The sequence below is a fragment of the Falco peregrinus genome, chromosome 7 (assembly GCF_023634155.1).
Source record: "Falco peregrinus isolate bFalPer1 chromosome 7, bFalPer1.pri, whole genome shotgun sequence".
Taxonomy (NCBI): Eukaryota; Metazoa; Chordata; class Aves; order Falconiformes; family Falconidae; genus Falco; species Falco peregrinus.
In genome coordinates this window covers 90210840-90231789 of record NC_073727.1, presented here as the reverse complement: position 1 = coordinate 90231789, position 20950 = coordinate 90210840, and the positions used below count along the sequence as shown (strand labels likewise).

The 20950-nt window shown below is 37.5% G+C and overlaps 1 protein-coding gene across 5 annotated transcripts in view; it reads right to left on the bottom strand.

The window, feature by feature from the left end:
* The window catches only part of KLHL32 (kelch like family member 32), a 129352-nt gene that overhangs the window by 44588 nt on the left and 63814 nt on the right, over positions 1-20950 (bottom strand). For all 5 annotated transcript variants that reach the window (XM_055811050.1, XM_055811053.1, XM_055811052.1 and 2 more), the window contains one exon: positions 17091-17189. In XM_055811050.1, coding sequence (XP_055667025.1) covers positions 17091-17189 — 99 coding nt within the window. The remainder of the gene's footprint in view (positions 1-17090; positions 17190-20950) is intronic.

The following is a 20950-nucleotide window of genomic DNA, read 5'->3' as shown; positions in this document are numbered from 1 at the left end:
AATTGTGTTCACATTTATTACAAGACCAGTGCAGACTGCAGATTTATTTATAGGCACAGTAAAGGATGACTTCTTAAATGACTCATTTTATAAAATTAATTTTTCTGGTATATCACTGCTTTCTCAACACTTCTGGTAATTCTTGCTTTTGTTTTCTGTTTGAAGCTTGAACAGTTATTTTGCATTCTTGCTGTTATTTCACAGTAGGTCTGGGGCTAAGTATAAGAGCAACAATATCAAAGCATTTCAGCCTTATTGTTTTCCCTCCACACTATGTGCATTACTTCCCCTTCTTAGTGTTTCCCTAGATCTGCTTGGTTTCCAGGTTCAATCCTGCTGGCTGGTGCTAGTGAGCATGGAGGAAACCTGTGACATTCACAAGCACAGTGGAAAGACATGATTGCTCACATGATGAGACAGGTGTGGTCTTCAAAAAAGGAAGTGACACATGCCATATGCAGATACTCAAAAAGTAAAACCAAAAAGAGAAAATATTTTCTAGAATCCCAGATAGATTAATCTAAGTTATAAAATAGCACAAATATTTTCAAATGGCTATCCAATTTAAGTGACTCTGATTGTACATACCTCGTATATTACATACAGGATTATGTGCATCACAGAAAGAAATATAATGAAACCTTAAGTCTACACAATTAAAAGTTTCATGGTACCATTGGAACAACCACAGGTAAGGTTCTGCAGAGTTTCCAATAGCTGTTTCCCCCTGCTAAAGAGATGCTGCTGTGAGAATATTTTTTTCTTTTTTAATTTTTCAAACTGCAACTGGCACAAACACTCCCCAAATGAAGCACTTCACACCTCACCTGGCTCCATATTTTGCCAGGTATTCCTGGCAAAGTAACTGTAACAATCAGTATTATTTAACAAATAAAAAATACAGGGATGAAACAAAACATGGAAAACTCATCTAAACCATCACCTGCCCTTTTATACCATTTCAGCCAGTAGAAACCCAAAGGGAGGATTTAATCAGATTTATCAATGTTTACAGTTCTTGCCAATTAAGGGAGCCTGTCTCTTCTTCAAATATGCTACGAGGAATGACATAATCCTGCATTCGTTACTCCAGCAGAAATCACAGAATATTGGTACATAGTCTTTACAGATGTTTTGTTACTTAATATTTTTGCTAACTCTTCAGCATTAGTAAAGTGCTTGAGGAAAGCTGAAACCTACTTGGCTAATCCATCAACCACCAGCAATCTTTTATAGTAAATGTTGATTTTTTGGTTTTGTTGCTGCTATTGTCAAATCCAGAAAGAGCAATTTCTGTCCTTTAGAAATCCAAAGTTCACAGGGGTATCATGTAAAAAATTACTTACTGTCAGCAAGAAGAATAAAGAAAAATAGGACTGTACAATACTATTGCTTGCAATTCTTTTGCAGACTCTTAATTGAAACAGTTTAACGCCACGAGAATACAGGAGCAGAAGTTTATTCCTCTACTATGCTGGACAAGCTCATCAAATAATCTTAATCACAGATTAAGAAAGATCCATCTCAAAACTCACTCTGTTCTTGCTCCCAGCTACTACTACAAGCAGGCTCAACTGATTTTGAGACTGTTTCCTAATTTCCAGCTTAATTTGCTCAGTTTATATGCATTTGTTCCTGTGCCAATGTTATCTTTTAGTTTTAACACCACTCACTCTCTCCACGCTCCCCCCTCCCTCAGTATTTATTCCCTTGATATGTTTACAGAAAGCAATCATATTCCTCATTTTGCTAGACTAAACAAGCCAAGCTCTCTTAATCTCCTTACATAAAACAGGCCTTCCTGATCATCTTAGCTGCCCTTTTCTACACCTCTCCCAGTCTGACTTCATTTATTCCTCTGCATGAACAAACTCTTCACAGTATTCATGATTTTTCAGCAATACCTTGTACACACCAGCATTAATACTTCCTTAGCTTTATAAATTACCTTGCATGAAATATTCTAGACTCAAACTGCCTTTTTCTTGATGGTATCGCTTTATAGCTCAAAGCCACTGTATGATTTAATATACAAAAATTCTCTGTAAACTTGATCCTCAAGTGAGACACTGTAACAGCCCTTCCATCTGCCAAGGCAGGACAGAAATAATACGACATGTTACAAATGGGAATTGAGTATGATACAGTAGATTCTACTGGGGATGCTCAGAAATTATTTTCCAATTGCTTATTTAATTTCTTTTTACATTTGAGCAACAGATCTTGTAATTGTCTTGGTACATACCAGTTACTTATTGGGGGAAATATTATTTCAATAATCTTCTTAAGATCTGTTTCAAAAGTAGGCAGGAAATCCCCTTAATATTCTGAAAAGCAAAGTAAGTTTTGAATCACTATAAAGTATGAAAACTCTCAAACACAGTGAAAATATAAGTAGAAAATATGTTTCTAATATACAGTATGTTAAAGTGTCATTTTTATTCTTAATTCCATTACCAGCATGAAGGGGAAGGGGAGAGTAAGAAAAAAAAAAATCAACATAAATCTGTTAGTAGATGTATTAAGGTACCCGATATCTTCCCTTTCCAATGCCTTTTTTTAAAATAACTTACTATTTTATCAAAACTTAATACTTCAAAGCTGAAGTTTTCCAGCCTCACAATGAATCTCTTTAAAGTCTCTTGAAAACATGTCACACATTACTGAGATCAACAGAAAAAGACCATTGGTCTTTCACATTAAAAATATTCAGGATGGAAATTACCCATAGGAGTCCCCGTCACTGTGAAAAACTTCTGTTGACCCCCCTCATCAGCCTCTAAAAACACTAAATAGTTTGGGTATACTCAGTAATGACGTCTTTGAACTTTGCAGCTAAAATCTCACCCCCTTCTAGCTGCACTGTCCATAACGTATTCCACAGCTAAGCAAGATCCTGTCTGCATCACTGTCCACTGCGAGCCAAATCACAATGACAAAACCTGAAGCCTGGAAGTCCGTTTCTATGGTGCTGCTTAGGGTCCACTTTGGAGCCCTGGCAGGTCAGAGAAAGACACTAGCACTTTTAAATGCAGAAGCATGAAAAAAAACCCAGACCGCAGAACAGGAGAGCGGATCCCGACAGGAACTCCAGAGACAACAAGGAGCAGGAGCAAACAGTACTGGAACCTAGCAGGAGAATTAGAAACACAATCAAAAGAAGACATGGCTTCTCAGCGAGGCTGGGTGATAGTTCCTCCAACTGTAGGATAAATGTAATACATAAATGTAAATGAGTAAGGATGAAGATGGGTAATAGCATGATAGTCACTAACTAAAAATGGAAGTCAACACTCGTGATGTATTGCTAAACAACAAACACAGGGAGCATATTCCAAAATTATCAATATACTAATGTTAACACTCTAGGTATAAATAAGAACAGGGGAGGTGTTCATATGCAAAGAATATGTAATATGATTCAAATAACTCTGTTTCATAATCTTTTATGACATTTTATTTCTGGAACATTACAATGATGTATATGTGTGCTCTGTAATAAACCATTTTTCTTAAAAACCTGTCTCTGCTTCAGAATCATGGGCAACAGCCTGCCACCAAATGCTTAAGGATTACAGAGCTAATAAACACACTTAAAAATGGAGATTTGGAAAAAAGTAACTGTAGCAAGCAGGACATCTAATATCACCAGATAATGAAACAAACTAAAATGTGTGGAATGACAGGTCAATTAGCATACAGATTCAAGTCTTAGAAATTTTTGCTGAATGCAAACAGCAAAGCTTTCTCAGAATTTTACGGCAGTATGTGACACTATCTACAGAGAAGCTGAATCTAGTGCACAATAACTCAATACTGAGCATAATTTTGATAGACAAAGCGGAATCAGTCACCAATTTGAAATCAGTAGCTCCTAATGCATTGTAAAAATCACATCACCCCAGCTATCTATCAATGTTTGACTTTTATGAAAGGAATAAGGAGTCAGTAGGGGAACTTTTTTTTTTGAAACCTCAGAAGAGCTCATTTTCCCAAGTTTACAAGAAATACTGGCAGAATAAAATGGGACAAATTTAACACAAGGAGTATTAGAGAAAGTTGAGCATTATAGTATTTCATAAATTTCATATATCACATACTTTTAGTAAGATGCATCTTAGATGGATCAAAGATTGGTTTAACGACCATCTCAAAATGAAGTTACTAATGGTAGGTCATAAAGCAGTGTAACATTTTCTGGCAAAGTTCTCAAGGAATTGACTCTTGGTCCCATACTGTTAACAGTTTACTTGAACTAGAGAATGGTAAGTTTCACCCGCAGATTTTGCAGAAGACTTTGCAAAAGCAATGGGGTAACAAATTACGGGAATGACAGAATATGAGTATTATCTGGCTTTCCTGGCAAAGTGATCACATTAAGAAATAAAAATCCAAGAACCAGTCACATAGCTAATACAGAAAATATACCAGGCGCTATTCAGAACAACACTTACAGACCATCAGGAGGCACTAAGAAGCAGTCAGAAATAGCAATATCAGTTCTCAGAACAGTACTGCACCAAAGGAATAAAAAAACAACTAAACAAAAAACTCATGTCATAAAATGCACACCAAGTACCATTCAATAAAAAAACCAAACACTCTTGCTGCTTCCACGTTGCATTTTTAAAGCTACTGCTCAAATATCGGTCCCAGTTCTGAAGTCCACACTTCAAGGATATGAAAATACTATAGGCTGGAAAACCAACCTTGCAAGTTTTAATGTCCTCAAATTAGTTTTAAAGAAAGACTCCTGAAGATTTGACCTTAAGCAAAGATTTTTATTAAATGGAAAGAATATATGAAAGCAAAAAATTTCTGAACAAATCTTCGGAAAATAGTTTCTGGCTCATGAATATAGGATCAAAGTTACCCTAGCCACTGGACTAGGAAGTACAGGACTGATAGCACTGCCTTCGTGTGATTAAGAACATTTCACAACTCCGCATTAAAAAAGTTGCTGCAATAAACCAAGTCTTTTGACAATTGTCTATACAGGTAAAGGAGGAAATATTTGCACAACTTCACCTCTGAGGGCATATGGTTTCACATTCCTCTAAAGAACAAGAGACTTGTTGCAGCTGCAGGAAGATATGAGGGTACTCAGCAGTTAAAAGAACTTGCATGTGAATGATGAAAAGGCAACATATCCATTTTATTTGGAAAACTGTCATTTGTTCAGGTATCTCTGTGCTCCTGCACTATCTGACCTCAGCTCAAAAATCACTAAGAAAGTTTTTGCTCACAGCACTAAACCAAGGCGAATTCTCATTTTACAGAGAAAAAAGGTGGAGAAAAAGAGTAATCTAAAAGATTTCCCATGATGCAGAAGATACGAAACCCAGAACCTCAAACACCTGGAACACATTCCAGTGCTCTAGTACTTAGAAAATTGTTTTCTTCCCCACCCCCAACTTTAACACAATTTAAAGTTATTTATACAGCTCAATCTATCAGCAAAATGTCTGTAGCATGTTTTGCATAAGCATTATGTCTCAGTAAAATAAAACCCTCCACAACACACTGTCCCTAAATTTATGCAGTGAAAAGAGCATCTCTCCTCCTCATGGCTAGGAGCTGTGCTGGTTAGTAGGTTTCCTACATAATAATCAGAACTAATCTTAGAAGGTAAGCAGGATAAAAAGTAGTAGTAGTCCACATACAAGAAGTGAAAGAATGAAAACAATACTGAAAGGAACACTGAATTAGAAGGAAAAAATAAAAAAAATAATTCAGTATGCATGAGGATCGAGGGGGATTTGCTTGTATGTTAAGCATTATTGACTAGGGATTCACTTATCACTCTCTTGGTCAAAATTATTATAAACTCGACTCTCAAAAATAGGAAACCTAGAAAGGGCAAAGCCCAAAGGTAAAAAATGGACCCTGACTCAATGCCCAGTTTGACATTTCCTACATCTGTCCTTCAGTAGTGTCAAAGAAGTCACAAGTCCTCCCAAAACTAATGTGTGAATGTTCACACTGCTTTGAAGTGAACATGTTTGAAGGCATGAGACTTCAAAGATCATGCCAACTTTGGTTCATGTAGTTTCTAGCAGTTCTTATCAAGAATGAAAAATAATCCCTCATCATTCTTCTCTCTCTCCCCCCTGCCCACCCCCACCCCAATCTCAAACAGCTAACAATCAGAATTCCATGCTTTACCACCAAGGCTTTTTTTCCACAGAAAAATAGAAGAGAAAAATATTTAATCAATGCGTCATAATATATTTAAGATGTAATCAAATCATGAAATTCTCATTGGCTTCAAGATTTCATTGGGAAGACACCACATTTAAAAGCAGAACAGATCATTACAGGCCCAATTTCTAAGCGTTCGCAACCACAGATGCTTGCCAGTAGCTCAAAACCATGGAACACATGAAATGAAGCCAGACACACTCTTACAGAAAATTCGAAGGGCATTTAGAGGAGGGACATAGCTCAGTTACTTCAAAAATAATGTATTTCTGCAGCCAATCTAAGTCACTGTTTTTTTAAAATTAACTAGAGCTTACTTACTGAAAAAGATTTTAGTCAATGATTATACCATGCAAGGTTATAGAAATCAGTAATTTCAGATTTTACAAAGTAATGCTGCTAAATTTCAAAGATTTCAACCACACCTAAAAGCAAAACGCTAACAACAGCTTATCAAAGGTTACATATGCCCGATATTGTTTGTTTTCCCCTACCCCAAAATATTCACCACACACACACACTGATCATTTTCACTAATTGTTTTATTCCTTTTCAAGAAGTTTGATTAATCTGTTCAACTTTTGATCCAGGGCTGAATGGTGCTATATGAGTCCAGAACTTGTTTAGACTTTTTACCAATGGTGTATAATACACATCCAAGTTAAGACTCAAATCAGCCTCTAGGTAGTCAAACACTTTCAAGTATTTAGTAAATATATTCACTATCAGCCTGTCAGGGTCCTTGACATCACCAGTGTATACATCTACTTCCTGCATACTTCAGTTCCCCATGAAGATGGTAATGCTGCAAATATCAGTAAAAATAGTGAGGCAGGCAAAAACAAAACAGAAGGACATAAAAACACTGATTGGGCCTGTCTCCCAGCATTGGGCCTGTCCCCTAGCTTTATCCCTGGCCACCATATGCTATTTCAAGTCTGTGGGAATTCCAATCCCAATGTGTTTTGGGGGCTGAGCACACCTGAGGTTACTACAGTACTTTCCCTCATGATAAACAGGTGTGCTTAGATGCTATGGAAATTCAAGGCCTTCTTGCATATATAATTAGAAGAGATGTGGCTTATGGTAAACAAGGAGAAAACACTGAAATGGAATATAGGAAAAAGAACTCTTTTGAGTGGCTTTGGAAACTTTCACAAAGGTCAGTGTTTACGAGGCAAGTCCAGCCAATATATTACTACCCCTCTAATCCAGAGGGCACCACAGCTTCTATAAAAATTAATGTAGAGACTATTCCCTGTGTTAGTAGCTCAGTTCCCGCTGAACTGCAAATAAAAGTCATGGTTAACATCATTCAAGATCCAATGCCACCTATGCAACTAGACACAACCAATGGTAGAAATCACAAATTCTGTAAGACTCTGTTGAAACAGATGGGAAATTTAGCAGCATCTTCCTCCACATTAATAAACAGATGTTTAGAATAGATTACACAGGAAAACAAGTGAATAAAGTTACAAACATTTTTCAGTTTGGAATAACACACTTGCAGGACATGACTGATGATCAATAAAGTTGTTGATACTACTAATCTTTAGGTTTGTATCTATAATTTTTATAATTAGTGAGATGAATGAGGGCATTTTATAACTTTCAAAGCTCTGATTGCATATTGGCTGAAGATTCAGTAAGACAGCATGCATACACTTATATTCATTCTGCGTTCAAGACCTATTCAATACCCTGCACAGAAATGGAGGTTTTGTTTTCAATAGAATTAGCCTACATCACAATTCTGAGGCAAGATACTGGTTCCCTGGCAAATTCTACTCTGATGCAGTTGTGCAAACAAAACACTGTAAATGATGGAACATGCTAAAATGCTGTTTCATTTACCGCTGCTGAGACCTACTAAAAAACATCAACAGCCTTACATGAAACTTGTTTCCTTCTTTGTGCTCCCCTACAAACTGAAATGGTTCAACGAAAAATGTTTTTCTATTAAGTACTGAAATAGTATTTAACAGCAGTTAAAACTAGGTGATAATTTGGGGTATTTAAATTTCTGAAACTACTTACGTATACTTTGGGCTTAAGTCATTTTCATTACAAATCTTTCTTCTTAACTAGCAAAACACACTAGTTAAGTGTGTTGTAAGCAGTTCAGAGAGATGGATCAAAAAGAAAAGATTAAGCCATCAGAAAAACATAACCTATAACAGTGGTACGGGGAATCAACTACATAGATCCATATCAAGTTCAGACTTTTTGCCTTTAATGAGCAATTGTCTAAAGAAATGTCTAAAATGAAAATACCGCCAAACTGGGGGATGTCTCAGCTTGGACCTTTATGACATCTCCATTTCCACCATTAAGTAACCAAGGTTTTGAATGGATATTCTCTCCTATCAGGCTGACGGTAAAATGAAAATAAGATATTTAAAAAAGCCTCGTAAAAGACAAAGCAGAGTCATTCCTTATTTTCCTCAGTTTAATGCTTCAAGTGCCAAGTTTCCTCTCAAATTTAATCAAATAATAAAATTTCTCATTCATTTACTTAAGAAAGATTCTTCTCCTGCTTAACATTTCAAACTTGAAATTGATCCCTGTGAAAATAATAATAGTTGTGTTTAAAAATACAAAGTATAGAGGAAAGTAAAAGATACTTTCTTCACAGTTAAGGAGGAAAAAAAGATTAGTTTGTTTTGGCTAAGCCAGTACAGAGGAAAGAAAAGATGGACAATTAACTCTCTACCCCAGTGATACTTCTGAGATAAAATCAGATTGTAACTCACTTCAGGCCCAATGTTCTCTTCAGGTTCATAGGTTACAAATGATTTATAGTCACCATTTTGTACTTAGCATTCTGGCTTTTCCCATATTGGTAAATACTTTATAGCCAAAGCATCTTCATGTTTCAGAAACACCTTTGCTAAGACGGCTTAACACAACTGAAATTGCTTTAGATCAAAGCAAATTTAACTAAAATGTCCCTCTACTTCTTTACTGGAGGTAAAAAAAAATAATCTCTGTACATCTGGTCCCTGTATTCCCATTCTTTCACATTAGAGCTGTAAGTCTCTTTCAGGTCACGTCTTCCACATAAAAGTGCTAAACTAATGCCGCTTAATGACAAATTAATGTCCATGAATAAAAAATACACCTCTAATAGCATAGAGTAATTTGCCATTACAATATCATCATTGGACATGCCCCTGGTTTAATACGATGTATTTAATTCATAACTTAATGAGTGATATATAAAAAGAGAGAGATGAACCCTGCAATTACATTTATGTGAGTCTGTCACCTTATTTGTAAAACCTTAGAGTCATTTACATTCAAATTAGAACAAATGAGTGATTTCACAAAGTGCAGTGATAAATGACCATTGCTGCACAAGACAGAACTGTATTTCCTGCGAAAACATTAACAGTTTCCTATTATTTGTTAAAAATTACAATCCATATTGCCCAGTGTTGTGTGAATAATGGCTTTTTTACTGATTAGGTCAGAAGACTAATACGGAGTAAAAATAAATAATTTTTCTTTTCATTTTTTCTGATTTCAGCTCGAATTTATCTGCTCGAACTGGTACGGGCTCACAGCGCCACCTGCTGCCCGCGCCGGGGGAGGAAGGGCCCCAACTGCCGCCTTCCAAGTTGCCGCCATTCGGCCTTCCCGGTGCTATCTCTTGCCATCAAACAAATTTTCCTGCCAGACTGCTAACTCGGCATGTCGCCGAGGACACCAGCAGATAAGCGAAGCTGCACTACCCAATTACAAATGCTGCCATTTGGGGGGTTCACGTATCTAAACAGCCTCAACTAATGAGGAGATTCAAAAGCTAAAGACACCAGGGAGGGGGGGGCAGGAGGGATGACATAATACATCAGTATTGATCAGAAGGTAATAAAACCAAAGGAGAATTTTGTACACTAAGCATCTGGGAATCATCGGCCTCTGTTTACAGCTTCATAAAAACACTAGAAAGATGCTAGAAGCAGGAATCTTTCAGGGGCTGACGGACAGAAAGGTCAGGTAAGGAAGCCACATTGAGTAGAAAGACAACATCAGAAGGGCAGAGAGGGAAACGGTGAAGCAATATAGTTTCTTTGTTCCTCTTTAAGACACATACCAAAACTGCTCTCCCTTCCTGACAGAAAGTGCAAAGACAAGGAAGACGTAGCAGTATCTGTCTCTTCCCAATTTGTGACCTCTCCTGCAACTCTGAAGCAGAAGACCAGCAGTGTATATCCATACAACTAGCTAGACAGCTTGAGAGTTTTAATCTGGCCAGTAGTAGTAAACCTAGACACTCCAGCACAATTCTTTGCACATCCATCAGCAGTTCTGGTTCAGCTTTCCCAGCTATTACTTCATTAGGACAAGTAGAACACACACAGAGACACAACCGACCAGCAGGTTCCCGACCGTAGTTGCACCACTATCTCTAACAGTTAATACCCCCAGGAGCAGAATATCCACCGTCACTTCACAGCTAAACAGCAGCAAGTGGATTGCAGTAAGAATGGGATTCAAAGCGACTGGGTATACCAGTTTTACTTTCTTCACTGACACCAACTGCAAAAATGGAGAAAACCACCACCATATTTTTTTTTTCCCCAAGTCTCATTTTAAGTTGGAATCCTCAGCAGTGCATCCACGTTTCATATATAAAAATATGTATTTCTGTAATGTATCTGTATGTTAAAGAGAGAGCCGGAGATAAATTCCCAAAGTTATTTCTAAGCTTTGTACAATAATTTTCCTAATGACTGTTAATAGCTTAATGACTCAACAACTGACAAAACATGCTCCTTCAAAAAATAGCAGGCTAGCACAGCAACAACTGGTTGCATAACACTGAAAACCAGCAAAATGCAAGATAACATAATTTCTGTCTACTTCATATTCATGGTAGGGGAAGGTCACTCTTTCCACCATGGGATAAAGTTGGTGGATAAAGATGCAAGTTTGATGGTAGTGGCTTTATAAAACACCACTCTAATTCTGGGGAAGTAAGGGTGGTAGAAAGTGTGCAAGCATGTACTTAGATTAAAAACTCAGTATTAGTTAAAAAAAGGGCAAGCATTGGTTGCTAGATGACCTTTAGATTTTTTTTCCAGAAGTTTAATTTGCTCTATATGAAAAACCCAGGAGCTAAAATCCCAACTGAGCTGGGGTTCCCAGCAATACAAAGGTGATGCTCTCAATCTCTAGTGCAAGAATTAATTCATCTCTGAAGGAGAGTATCTTAGTGAAAGTTGGAATTGTGTTGTTGGCACCGTTCCAAATGGAGAAGTTGGGTTTAAGAAAAATAAACTTTTTTGAAGCTCTGGCCCCACAACATATAAAAAACATGCACGCTCCTTTTAATTCCACAGGCAGATTAATTTGTAGATTCTTCCTTTTAAAACTAGTATCATATCTCAATCTATAAACACATTTAAATAGTTTAAAATTACTAGAAGAAAAGATCCAGTTCATTAGGTATTCATACACCATGAAAAAATTTTGCTTTATAAGCCTAGATTGACCATTAGAGTAGAAGGTTAAAAATCAAATGCCCCTACCCAAGACAATTTGCCTGTCTCACTTATTACCAAGAATTATTCCAGGAGGTCTTTCTTTATCATTTGGAAGTTGATTAATCTGATTTTTCCATTCAAGGCCTGATCTCGCTCACTGTCTGCTTTTGTATACAAGAATCCAGAGCATACGGTACAAAGGTGGCCCTAAGAAAATTCCAGTTGACTGCTGCTGTACAGTGCTGTGTTTTTTTCAGGCTCTTTTTAATCACTCACCTAAAATGTTCTTTTCAGCTCTGTTTAAAGATGCTATGACCGACATCAGTAGCAAGTGGGCACATATACCTGTGGCAGAGTTCTATCCACTGTAATGAAGTTTCTAAAAGGTAACGTAATACATTTATCATTTCGCAGGGAACTTAATGCAGTTAAAACTAACGGCTAAATTGGCATCAAAGTTTTAACTTCTCTTGACAGAAAAACATTCATGATCCCAAGAACAACTTTTTAACAGTCAGGGGAACTTTAATGGCAATCGGGATCACTGCTCATGTCTACTATAATTGCTGCTCCTTAGTACTGTGAAAATAGGAAATTATTTCCAGCATTGAGTACAATGACAGTTAATACCACTTCTAATAAGGCTGTATTGAAAATACTTAACTGTCCAACCAACAAACATAACATAAATGATATCCCAGACACTGTCCAGTATGCAGACTCTGTCCAGTATGTAAACTTAATTTGCTCTTCACGAAATGTGCCTGATCTGGCATCAGAAAGTTAAAGGGGTAAAAGCTAACAATAATGCCATGTCCTGCCTCTCAGAAATGAGTGGGCTGTTTTGGACAGTTCTGCGACTTTTAAACCTCTCACTCACACCTATCACTCTATTACCTTGAATGTAATCCAGGAGGTATATGGGACTCCACTGAAAACAGTAATACTGGACTTCAGAAAACACAGAAAAATCACTTAGCTTTAAGATTTCACAATGGGCAGTCTTATGTCCAGACCTCTGAATGTCAGTGGAAATCAACCTCTGGTTTAAAAGCTGATTACTAAAGCTATATCCACACAATATTGAGATCATGTTGATCAGTAGAAGGAAATTCCAAAAAAACTTGTATTCTGAATAGCATTTCCTCCCTATTACAATTTGATTGTTGAAATGCTTTGCAGTTTGTGGCTCTCTTTGGTACTGAATACACGAACAGCTAGCTGTAAAAGACAAAACTTCTTACATCTACAATCAGTTATGTAACTCAGACATTTATGAAACAAACATTTCTATATTCTGAATAAATCTTTTAACACGTTTGTACTCTTGCATAAGAATAAAGTCATCATGTACCATTCAGAAAAACATTTGCAAGTTTTAAGTGTAAACCAGGTCATCACAAACACACTACCTAATACCATGTTCTCCACGGCTCCATTTAAGAAGTCCATTCTCAGACTTCCATCACATTCAACGCCTTCAACTAGCTTTCTCATGCCTTCTCCAATGTCACAGTAGGACAGTTATGGTCCACTGGCACTCTAAAGGCTAGAGCTTTTAAAAGGGAAATGACATTCAGGTAATCTGCTTCCATTATAATTCAGAGTTTACCTGCTGGTTGCAGCTCTCTGCATTAGCCTCCTTAGAAAAACTTCAGCCCAAACTAACAATCAATCTGAGCTGGAAGACGAACTCGGGAAACAAAGAGTCTTAGAGAACTAGATGTGCACTCTGCAAGCAAATACTCTGTGTGTGACCACAGACTTTAGTGCAATTCAAGACACACAAAGCTCAAGCCTTCAGCTTCCACACCTATGGGGCAGCAATACATCCAAGAACAATCACATTGCCCTAGCGTTTGTTTAGATTGAGATGGATGTGTGAGATTTCAAGCCTTGTTTCTATGTTTAAAGTACCTGAGAATTATGCAGACAACATAATCAAAGAGATTCATGAATATGTATGTATCTCATACATCAGCATGCTCCAAAAAGTCTCCCTCTACAAACTGAGCTAAAACCAAAAACCCCAAACAGCAAAGGCTAGGTGGTGATCATAATTCAAGATATGACACTGCTGAGGCAGGAGAAGTCTGCACGACACAAAGCCGGAATTAAGACCTAAAGTAAGGAATGCTTGGCCATTTCTCTTGTTTGCAAGTAGAAAAATGCAATTTACAATTCTTTTAAAATAAGAATTAGTAAATTATCAATCAAAAATGAAAATTAGTTTTCCAGTAAGAAAATGGAATCAACATCAGATGCTACAGAACACTTGATAATGTGAAGTTTATAGATGATAAAACTCATTTAGTAAGCTAGCAGTGTTGTCAGAAACCTCCACTGCATCATGCTATCACAAATGTCTTGGACATGGATGTTACCTAATTGAGGGTGAGGGAAAGAATGTTCTTCTCTTTTTTTCTGTTTTTCCTTTAATCAAAAGCTCTTTACAAAAATTCCATAATTGTGATTCAAACAATTTGTTACAGAAATCTTTTTGAGATCTATCAATAAATTAAAGTGCTCTAAATTGGCTGGTCTATGAGACAGAGTATCTGTCTTATAGTCAAAATAACATCTTGTTTATTCCAAGACAACTGAGAGGAAATTCCTTAATTCATCTTTGACAATTAAGACGCTCTGACAATCATCTTCGACGAATTAGATCAATATAGTCTTTGCAATCTCACAGACTACAAATATGCCTTGGAACAGATATGTGTACGGACCATGTCAATTTCATTTGTAGCAGAAAAAAAAATCCTTATTGATATCCATGGAATAATTACAGGCCCCAGATAAAAGTATCAAGATGACATGACAAGCTGGAACATCTAGAGAAAAGAGCTAGAACAAGCTTTAACAATAACAGCAGCATGCTTTTACAGGAAACGTCTGGTCCAATCCAAACAACTGAAGAAACTCTACGAAGTTAAAATGCAGCATCATCATTACACAATAATAATAAGTAACAGCTAGATTCTACATACTGTATTCCCTGAATTTATGCTAAACTAAGTTCATGATATCTGAACAACTCAAAACAACAAGAAAGAAATTCACTAGTACAGTAAATCAAGAATTCTGTAGCACTCAGACTCATCAGAAAGAAGAGAAAGGACAAGCATTATTCTCTTTCCAGCATCTGTATCACAGCATGCAGGGTGACAAGACACCCAGTTACCAACAAGGATAAAGAAGGCCTTCTTAAAGCCACTTAAACTACTTTAATTTTACTTTTAGTAAAGCTACAGTAATAATTAATTACACTACCTAAGTAGTGCAAGTAAGCTACAGTGATCCCACAGGTGTCCATGCAGATTCAAAACCTTATAATGAGACCCTGATTAAAAAATACTTTACAGTACTACCACTGCTCTCTGTCTCCCAACACCTACTCTCCTCCTCATTCTGTGCCCTTCCTTCCCTATCCTGTTGTCTGCCTCCATCACTGACAGTCTGGACACTGGGACCCACTTCTTAATTTTTATACCAAAGTAGCTCCAGTTACCCTATCTCGGCACACTGAGTACAACAGAGCTCCTTCACATCATTTGAGTAACTGCATATTGACCATCACCTCCAGAGAATTTTTACTGGTCTGTTAATTACAGAATAATTTGGCAGCAATGTTTGCTCACTCTGGGGCTTTTTTCAGGGGAGTGTGGGGGGCAGGGTGTGTGTGGTTTTGGTGTTGATTTTTCGTTGGGTTTTTTTGTTGTTTTTTTTTTTTTTGGTGTGTTCGTTGGGCTTTTTAAAAAATATCATTAGCAGTTTGTTCTAAATACTTGACTATAGCTGGCACATCAAGGACAAGGTCTAAAGCATTGCTAATTCTACAGTTACCCTGCGATTAAAAGTATTAAGATGGTGCCGAGGGAAGAGCTACAAACACCACAGGCTACTCAACACAGGTCATGGAAGAAGTTAGTACAAGGACTTATGTTGGGCATGTACCTGCTCCTTTCCTACATTCCTCTCATGTCCCTACCTCACCAGCACCACAATACTCAGCTTCTTCCCTACTCTTTAATATTTCCTCTGGGTTGTTTGCTGCAATGGTCTCCTTAGTTCAATTTCTGGCAAACACAGAGCATGGAAGCAGCAAAGACATGTTCACACTGACTGATTTGCTACTGGTGGGGCATTAAATACACTCTACAATTATCAATCTTAAGACTTGTATCTTCTTTCTCACTACAATAACCCCTTCCCAGGCCTGCCTGACAACTGGTAGGCAAATGGTTTTGTGGCTTATTTGGCATCTCAATTTTCTTATTTCTCAAACCAACCATCTTTCCCGTTACATGTCTGTTTTCTCAGAAAAATTAAATCCCTCCTTACTTTCCTAAAAATAGATTGTAGTAGTCTACCAGCTCCTTTAACTTTCTAATTAATTTATAACGCACAAATTAATATCACCTTATTATCTGAACATACATTTTGAAGGCTTCACTAGGGCTAACACTCAAAGAACAGATTCTTTCTCCATACAAAGCCTAGCCTTCAAGTACATCCTAAAGCTCTTAACGTGAGATCCTGCGTGCATACAGTACTCAGCAGCTCAGTGTGCTGCCAAGCACACTCAGACTGTTCAAAGGCAGTTATGTTGTTGGAAGGCAAGTGCATATGGAGAGGATCATGCTGATGTGCAGTTCCATGCCCAGCTGTTGCACAGATGCAGCCAACACACCCTATTTCAGAAACAATACTGAAAAATTAGAGACAAGGAAACAGTTCTGCAGAATTGCTACTGCCTTTTTTTTAATAAGTCTTTTCATAGATCCACATCAAAGCTATGTTTTTGCTACCACTGTGAGCCATCTCCTATATAAGCCAAGCACAAAAAAAAAAAATATTTTACTGGATTCAGATTTTTTGCTTCATAATGACAGCCCTAATATTAATAATATTATCAGCATTATGGGCATAAGGCCAGCTGCAAATAAGGTGCGATTCTAATAAGCCCTACTCCTTCAGTGAGAGGTAGTGTGACCTGAAATGAACATATCAATATTCTTCTGCTGTAAACACTTATGCATCTAAATGCTTCACAATACTCACGATCACAATAGGGAAGTATTTAACATTTGGTAACTTGAGGCAGGAGAAAGCAAATTCTCTGGTAAAAAAAGGAATAAAACTGTCATATACTGATACTAATCAGTTAGACAATGCTTGTTTTCAGGACTGAAAAAGACAAAATGAATGGGAGGAGGAAGTACCTACCACACACTGATATCCAAATTACACCCAAAATTCAGGTCTCCTGAAATCCAGTTTATTGCCATTTAGATGACACCAGGTATTGTACTAATACCGTCCTGCTGAAATTAGGCTTGAAACAAAAGCTTACCAAACAGAAATGGCTGATAGTAACCAGAGAAGCCTCACCTGAATGAGATAGTGAGAACATAAACTGAGAAGCTCCAGTAGCTGCAAATGACTCCCAGCTGCTAGGACATCCTGTATTACCCCTGGTTCCAAGAGGATCTGTAAAAAAGAAAATGGAAGGTTTGTCATGTAGAACTCTAAGTACTTGTAGAAAGTAATAAAGGCCTTTGCTATTTCAGGCATTTAAGTCAACATAAAGAATAGAAAGAGTTCAATTAAGCATATAGAAAAGTCTTTGCAGGATGGGGACAGAGTTTTTAGAAGTTCACCTGAATTTCCCTAATTCTTTTTAAGCAGATCTTCCTATGAGAGTCCGTAATCCACATTACCCCCTAAATCCTTTAAAACTAAATATATTATATTTATTTTAAAATGTGACTTTTCAAAATAACAGAACCTTCTTTTGTTATCCAGATGCCTGGATACTTCCATATATACTGATGAATCAGGCCAACAGAATTGACTCAGAAGTCTCTACTATTAATATTATTAATGCTTGTAAAAAATATACAGGCTAGGAACGCCCTTCGCATTCTGCATGGTACCACTTCATAATTTTCTTAACCACTGTCTTCATTCTACAGAGTAAGGTTGTGAAGGCACAGGGTGAGCATGCTGCTGGGGAAGTGCCAGAAAGGACTAAGAAACCAAGACTGATTATTCTGTCACTTGCTCACACGAAACTCCTACTCATTTCAATTAAAATCACACACAGGCAGCAGTCAGGATAATTGGGCCTCAGCTCCTAGCCTGCTGTCTTGGGGTCAGCTTCTTAGAAGATCCCTTTCAGGACACAAAAAAGACTGGGAATACAGACACTGGTCAATTTCTTATCAGCAATCCCATTACAAGCTATGCAAAATAATATTCTTTAAATATAAGTGGTGCAACATAAAAAAAAAATAAAAAATCAGAAATGCATGAGAAAAGTTAATTTGTAAAGATACTCAGTTTATTCCAAGTTTTACCCTTGTTGTATTTCCCCCGGCAACTTTGGTTTCACACCACATGAGGTCAGTCTCTCACTGCTCCACAGGGAAGTAAAGCTTTTTTCAGATCCTTTTTCTTTTGCCCACCAATTTAGTTTTATCTCACAGCATCATTTATATGTCTCAAAGGCAGTGGAATAAGGAGGATGGCAAACAAAAGGAAAGACACTCATCTGCATCTTTTGCAGTTAAACTGTTTTTGAGGGAAATGAAAAAGCATCTATGCTTTTCTTCAAGCAAACCTACAAATTATCTCCAACATAATGGATATGTTAAGAACAGGAGAGAAGGGGGTTGATCCTTGCTTATATCAAGAGCTCATTTACATTGAGTTCTGTCAGTGTATGACATGCTTAAAGCTTGTGCAAATCACTATATATATTCATGCTAGGTTTTAAGTGAACATATATGTAATTTGCATACTGTTTAAAAGTTCTTTATCTAGCCAGAAAGACATGTAAGGATCTTAATGTAAATGAGAATCAGGCCCAGCACAATCTAGGTTTTAGGCTGGTGCTAATGAGGTTACTATATATGACGAGAGGTAGTTCAATGGAAAGCTAGGAAGGATTTCAGTTACAAAAATATCTCAAATAGATATACTGGGAAAAAAAGGAGGGGGGGGGGGGAAGCAGAACTAACAAATATTTTCCAGTGAGAGCTCAAGGTCAGACTGACAAAACAAGCTGGTTTAGACCTTGCAGTGTTTGTTATTCAGACATCATTCGTGCTGAGGAAGTTGTCATCTGATGTCATATTACTTACTAAGTGCCAGCCACCAGCTTAGCATTGTTAAAGACACACCATTAAGAGAATCAGAACCATAAGCAGATTACTACCTTGTAGGCATTGGCAAACTATATTTAACTGTGATAATATTAATGTATTTTAAAGCTACAGCAATCCATTTACAAACAATACTAGTAGCATTATGAGATAATAAGACGAGACAAGCAGGGTGACTGGTTAGTACCTAGAGGTGCTTTGCACAAAGTCAGCAACAAAAGTTCATGTCAAGCCAGCTGACATTCTTTACACCTTTTTCCATTTCTTACAGCTTTCCTATACCATACAAGATTTATTCTGCTGAGATAAAATCTTGGGAAACACAAAGGTGAGTATAACTGAGGAAAGTCTATTTTGTCTCTTCCCAAGACTTTGCCTTAAATGGAACTACCTAAATTTTTATCCAATACTCATTTGGATATAGGCAAAAACTCTAATTCAACTATGCTAAATGTTTACCATCAGCAAACTGCATGCTGGGGAAACCCACAAGAGAGCTGTAAATAAAGCAGAAAGAAAATATTGCAAGCCTTCCTTCTACTGAAACTAGGGTATTTCACAATTATCCCACACCTCTTAACTTCTATACATTAATACAATTACTTGATTTTTATTCATTACAAGCATAGATGTTTATATGCTATATAGGCTATCCAGCTGAATCCTGAAAGTAAATGCACACAAAGACCACCATATGCACACCATAAGTACACCCACGGACTGACTCTCCTCTGTTTGTCTAACCCTCAAAACAATAGCTCTGTCTTCAGAGTGATGTTTATTGAAAATTAAGGAGAGGGAAACTAAGATCTACTTTGGATTCACACCTTCAAAATTCATCACAAATTATAAGTGTGAAAACTAAAGACAGAAGATTAATCCTTTTCCCCACTTCATCCTCAACTCAAGGGTCACATGGCATAATTATCAGGGTAGTAACTTGGAGTAATTTGGAACCATTGACTTCAGACAAACTGTGCAATCTTCACCAGTGAAGGAAATGTCTGTGTGTGACACATGCTACCTTAAGACTGATTTCTGTGCTATTTTTATATTCAGGTATTGCACCTGGCTGCATCTTACCATCAATCCTCTATTCGACCCTTATTTCTGAAGGTTAATTTTCATTACGCTGTCAACTTTTCTCTGGCCCACGATGCTACCCGGGAAAACCAGCTTAATCACGTCCTCCCCGTATATAATGGGCAGATATTACAGAAAGCCTGAGTAATTTACTTTCCCAAGCCTCCAGGTTTCACGTACTGCTCATTTTCAAACTGATTTCCTTTGTCAAAGCTATTTTTCTCCTCCCCAACAATGACTGTTTTCAAACAGGTACCCTGTTCTTCAAGGCAGCCATTCCATCCTCCATCATCCCACAAACCCTTCAGAGAGAGCATGCACTCAACCCAGTTCACCCCCTTTTGTGGTCAGATTCACAGGCCAAAGGATAAAATGGATGCAAAAATCTGGTGTTTCTTTGCAACAGCATGCCGAGTCCACAAAGTCCAGAAAGGCAGATTACACAATTTCTTAGATATATAATTTAAATATATATGGAAATGCATCCATTTCTGCTTCATTGATATATTGAGGAAAGATGCTCTGCAGATACTAGAATTAGAAGCTTTTGTAAATTAAACCTGAGCTTCTGCGGCAGAAAAGGGAATTCTATAATCAGCCCCATGGTCACAGATACACATGGCCCTGAACACCCCACTGTACACCCGCCCTCTGGGCAGCAGTTCTAGAACTGGAATTCATTCCCCCTTCCCCTAAGATTTCCCTATTCCTTTCCCAACTCACCCTGCATCCCCTCCAACCCATCACATCTTAGGGGTCTGGGTAAACCTGGAAAAGATTAACTGGGATCACACATCTTGCCTCTCCCTTCAATCAGTTTCCTTTAGGAGACTTCTTGGCAACACAGAGGAATTAGCAGCTACAGATTCTTGGGCCAGGAGCAGCATATGAGATATGCTTTCTACCATCCTTTCTCAAGGACAACTACTCATGCCTCACCTCCACACTGCCCAGACTGAGAACATCCTCCTACTCGTTCAATGCCTCCCACCCCCCTACAAC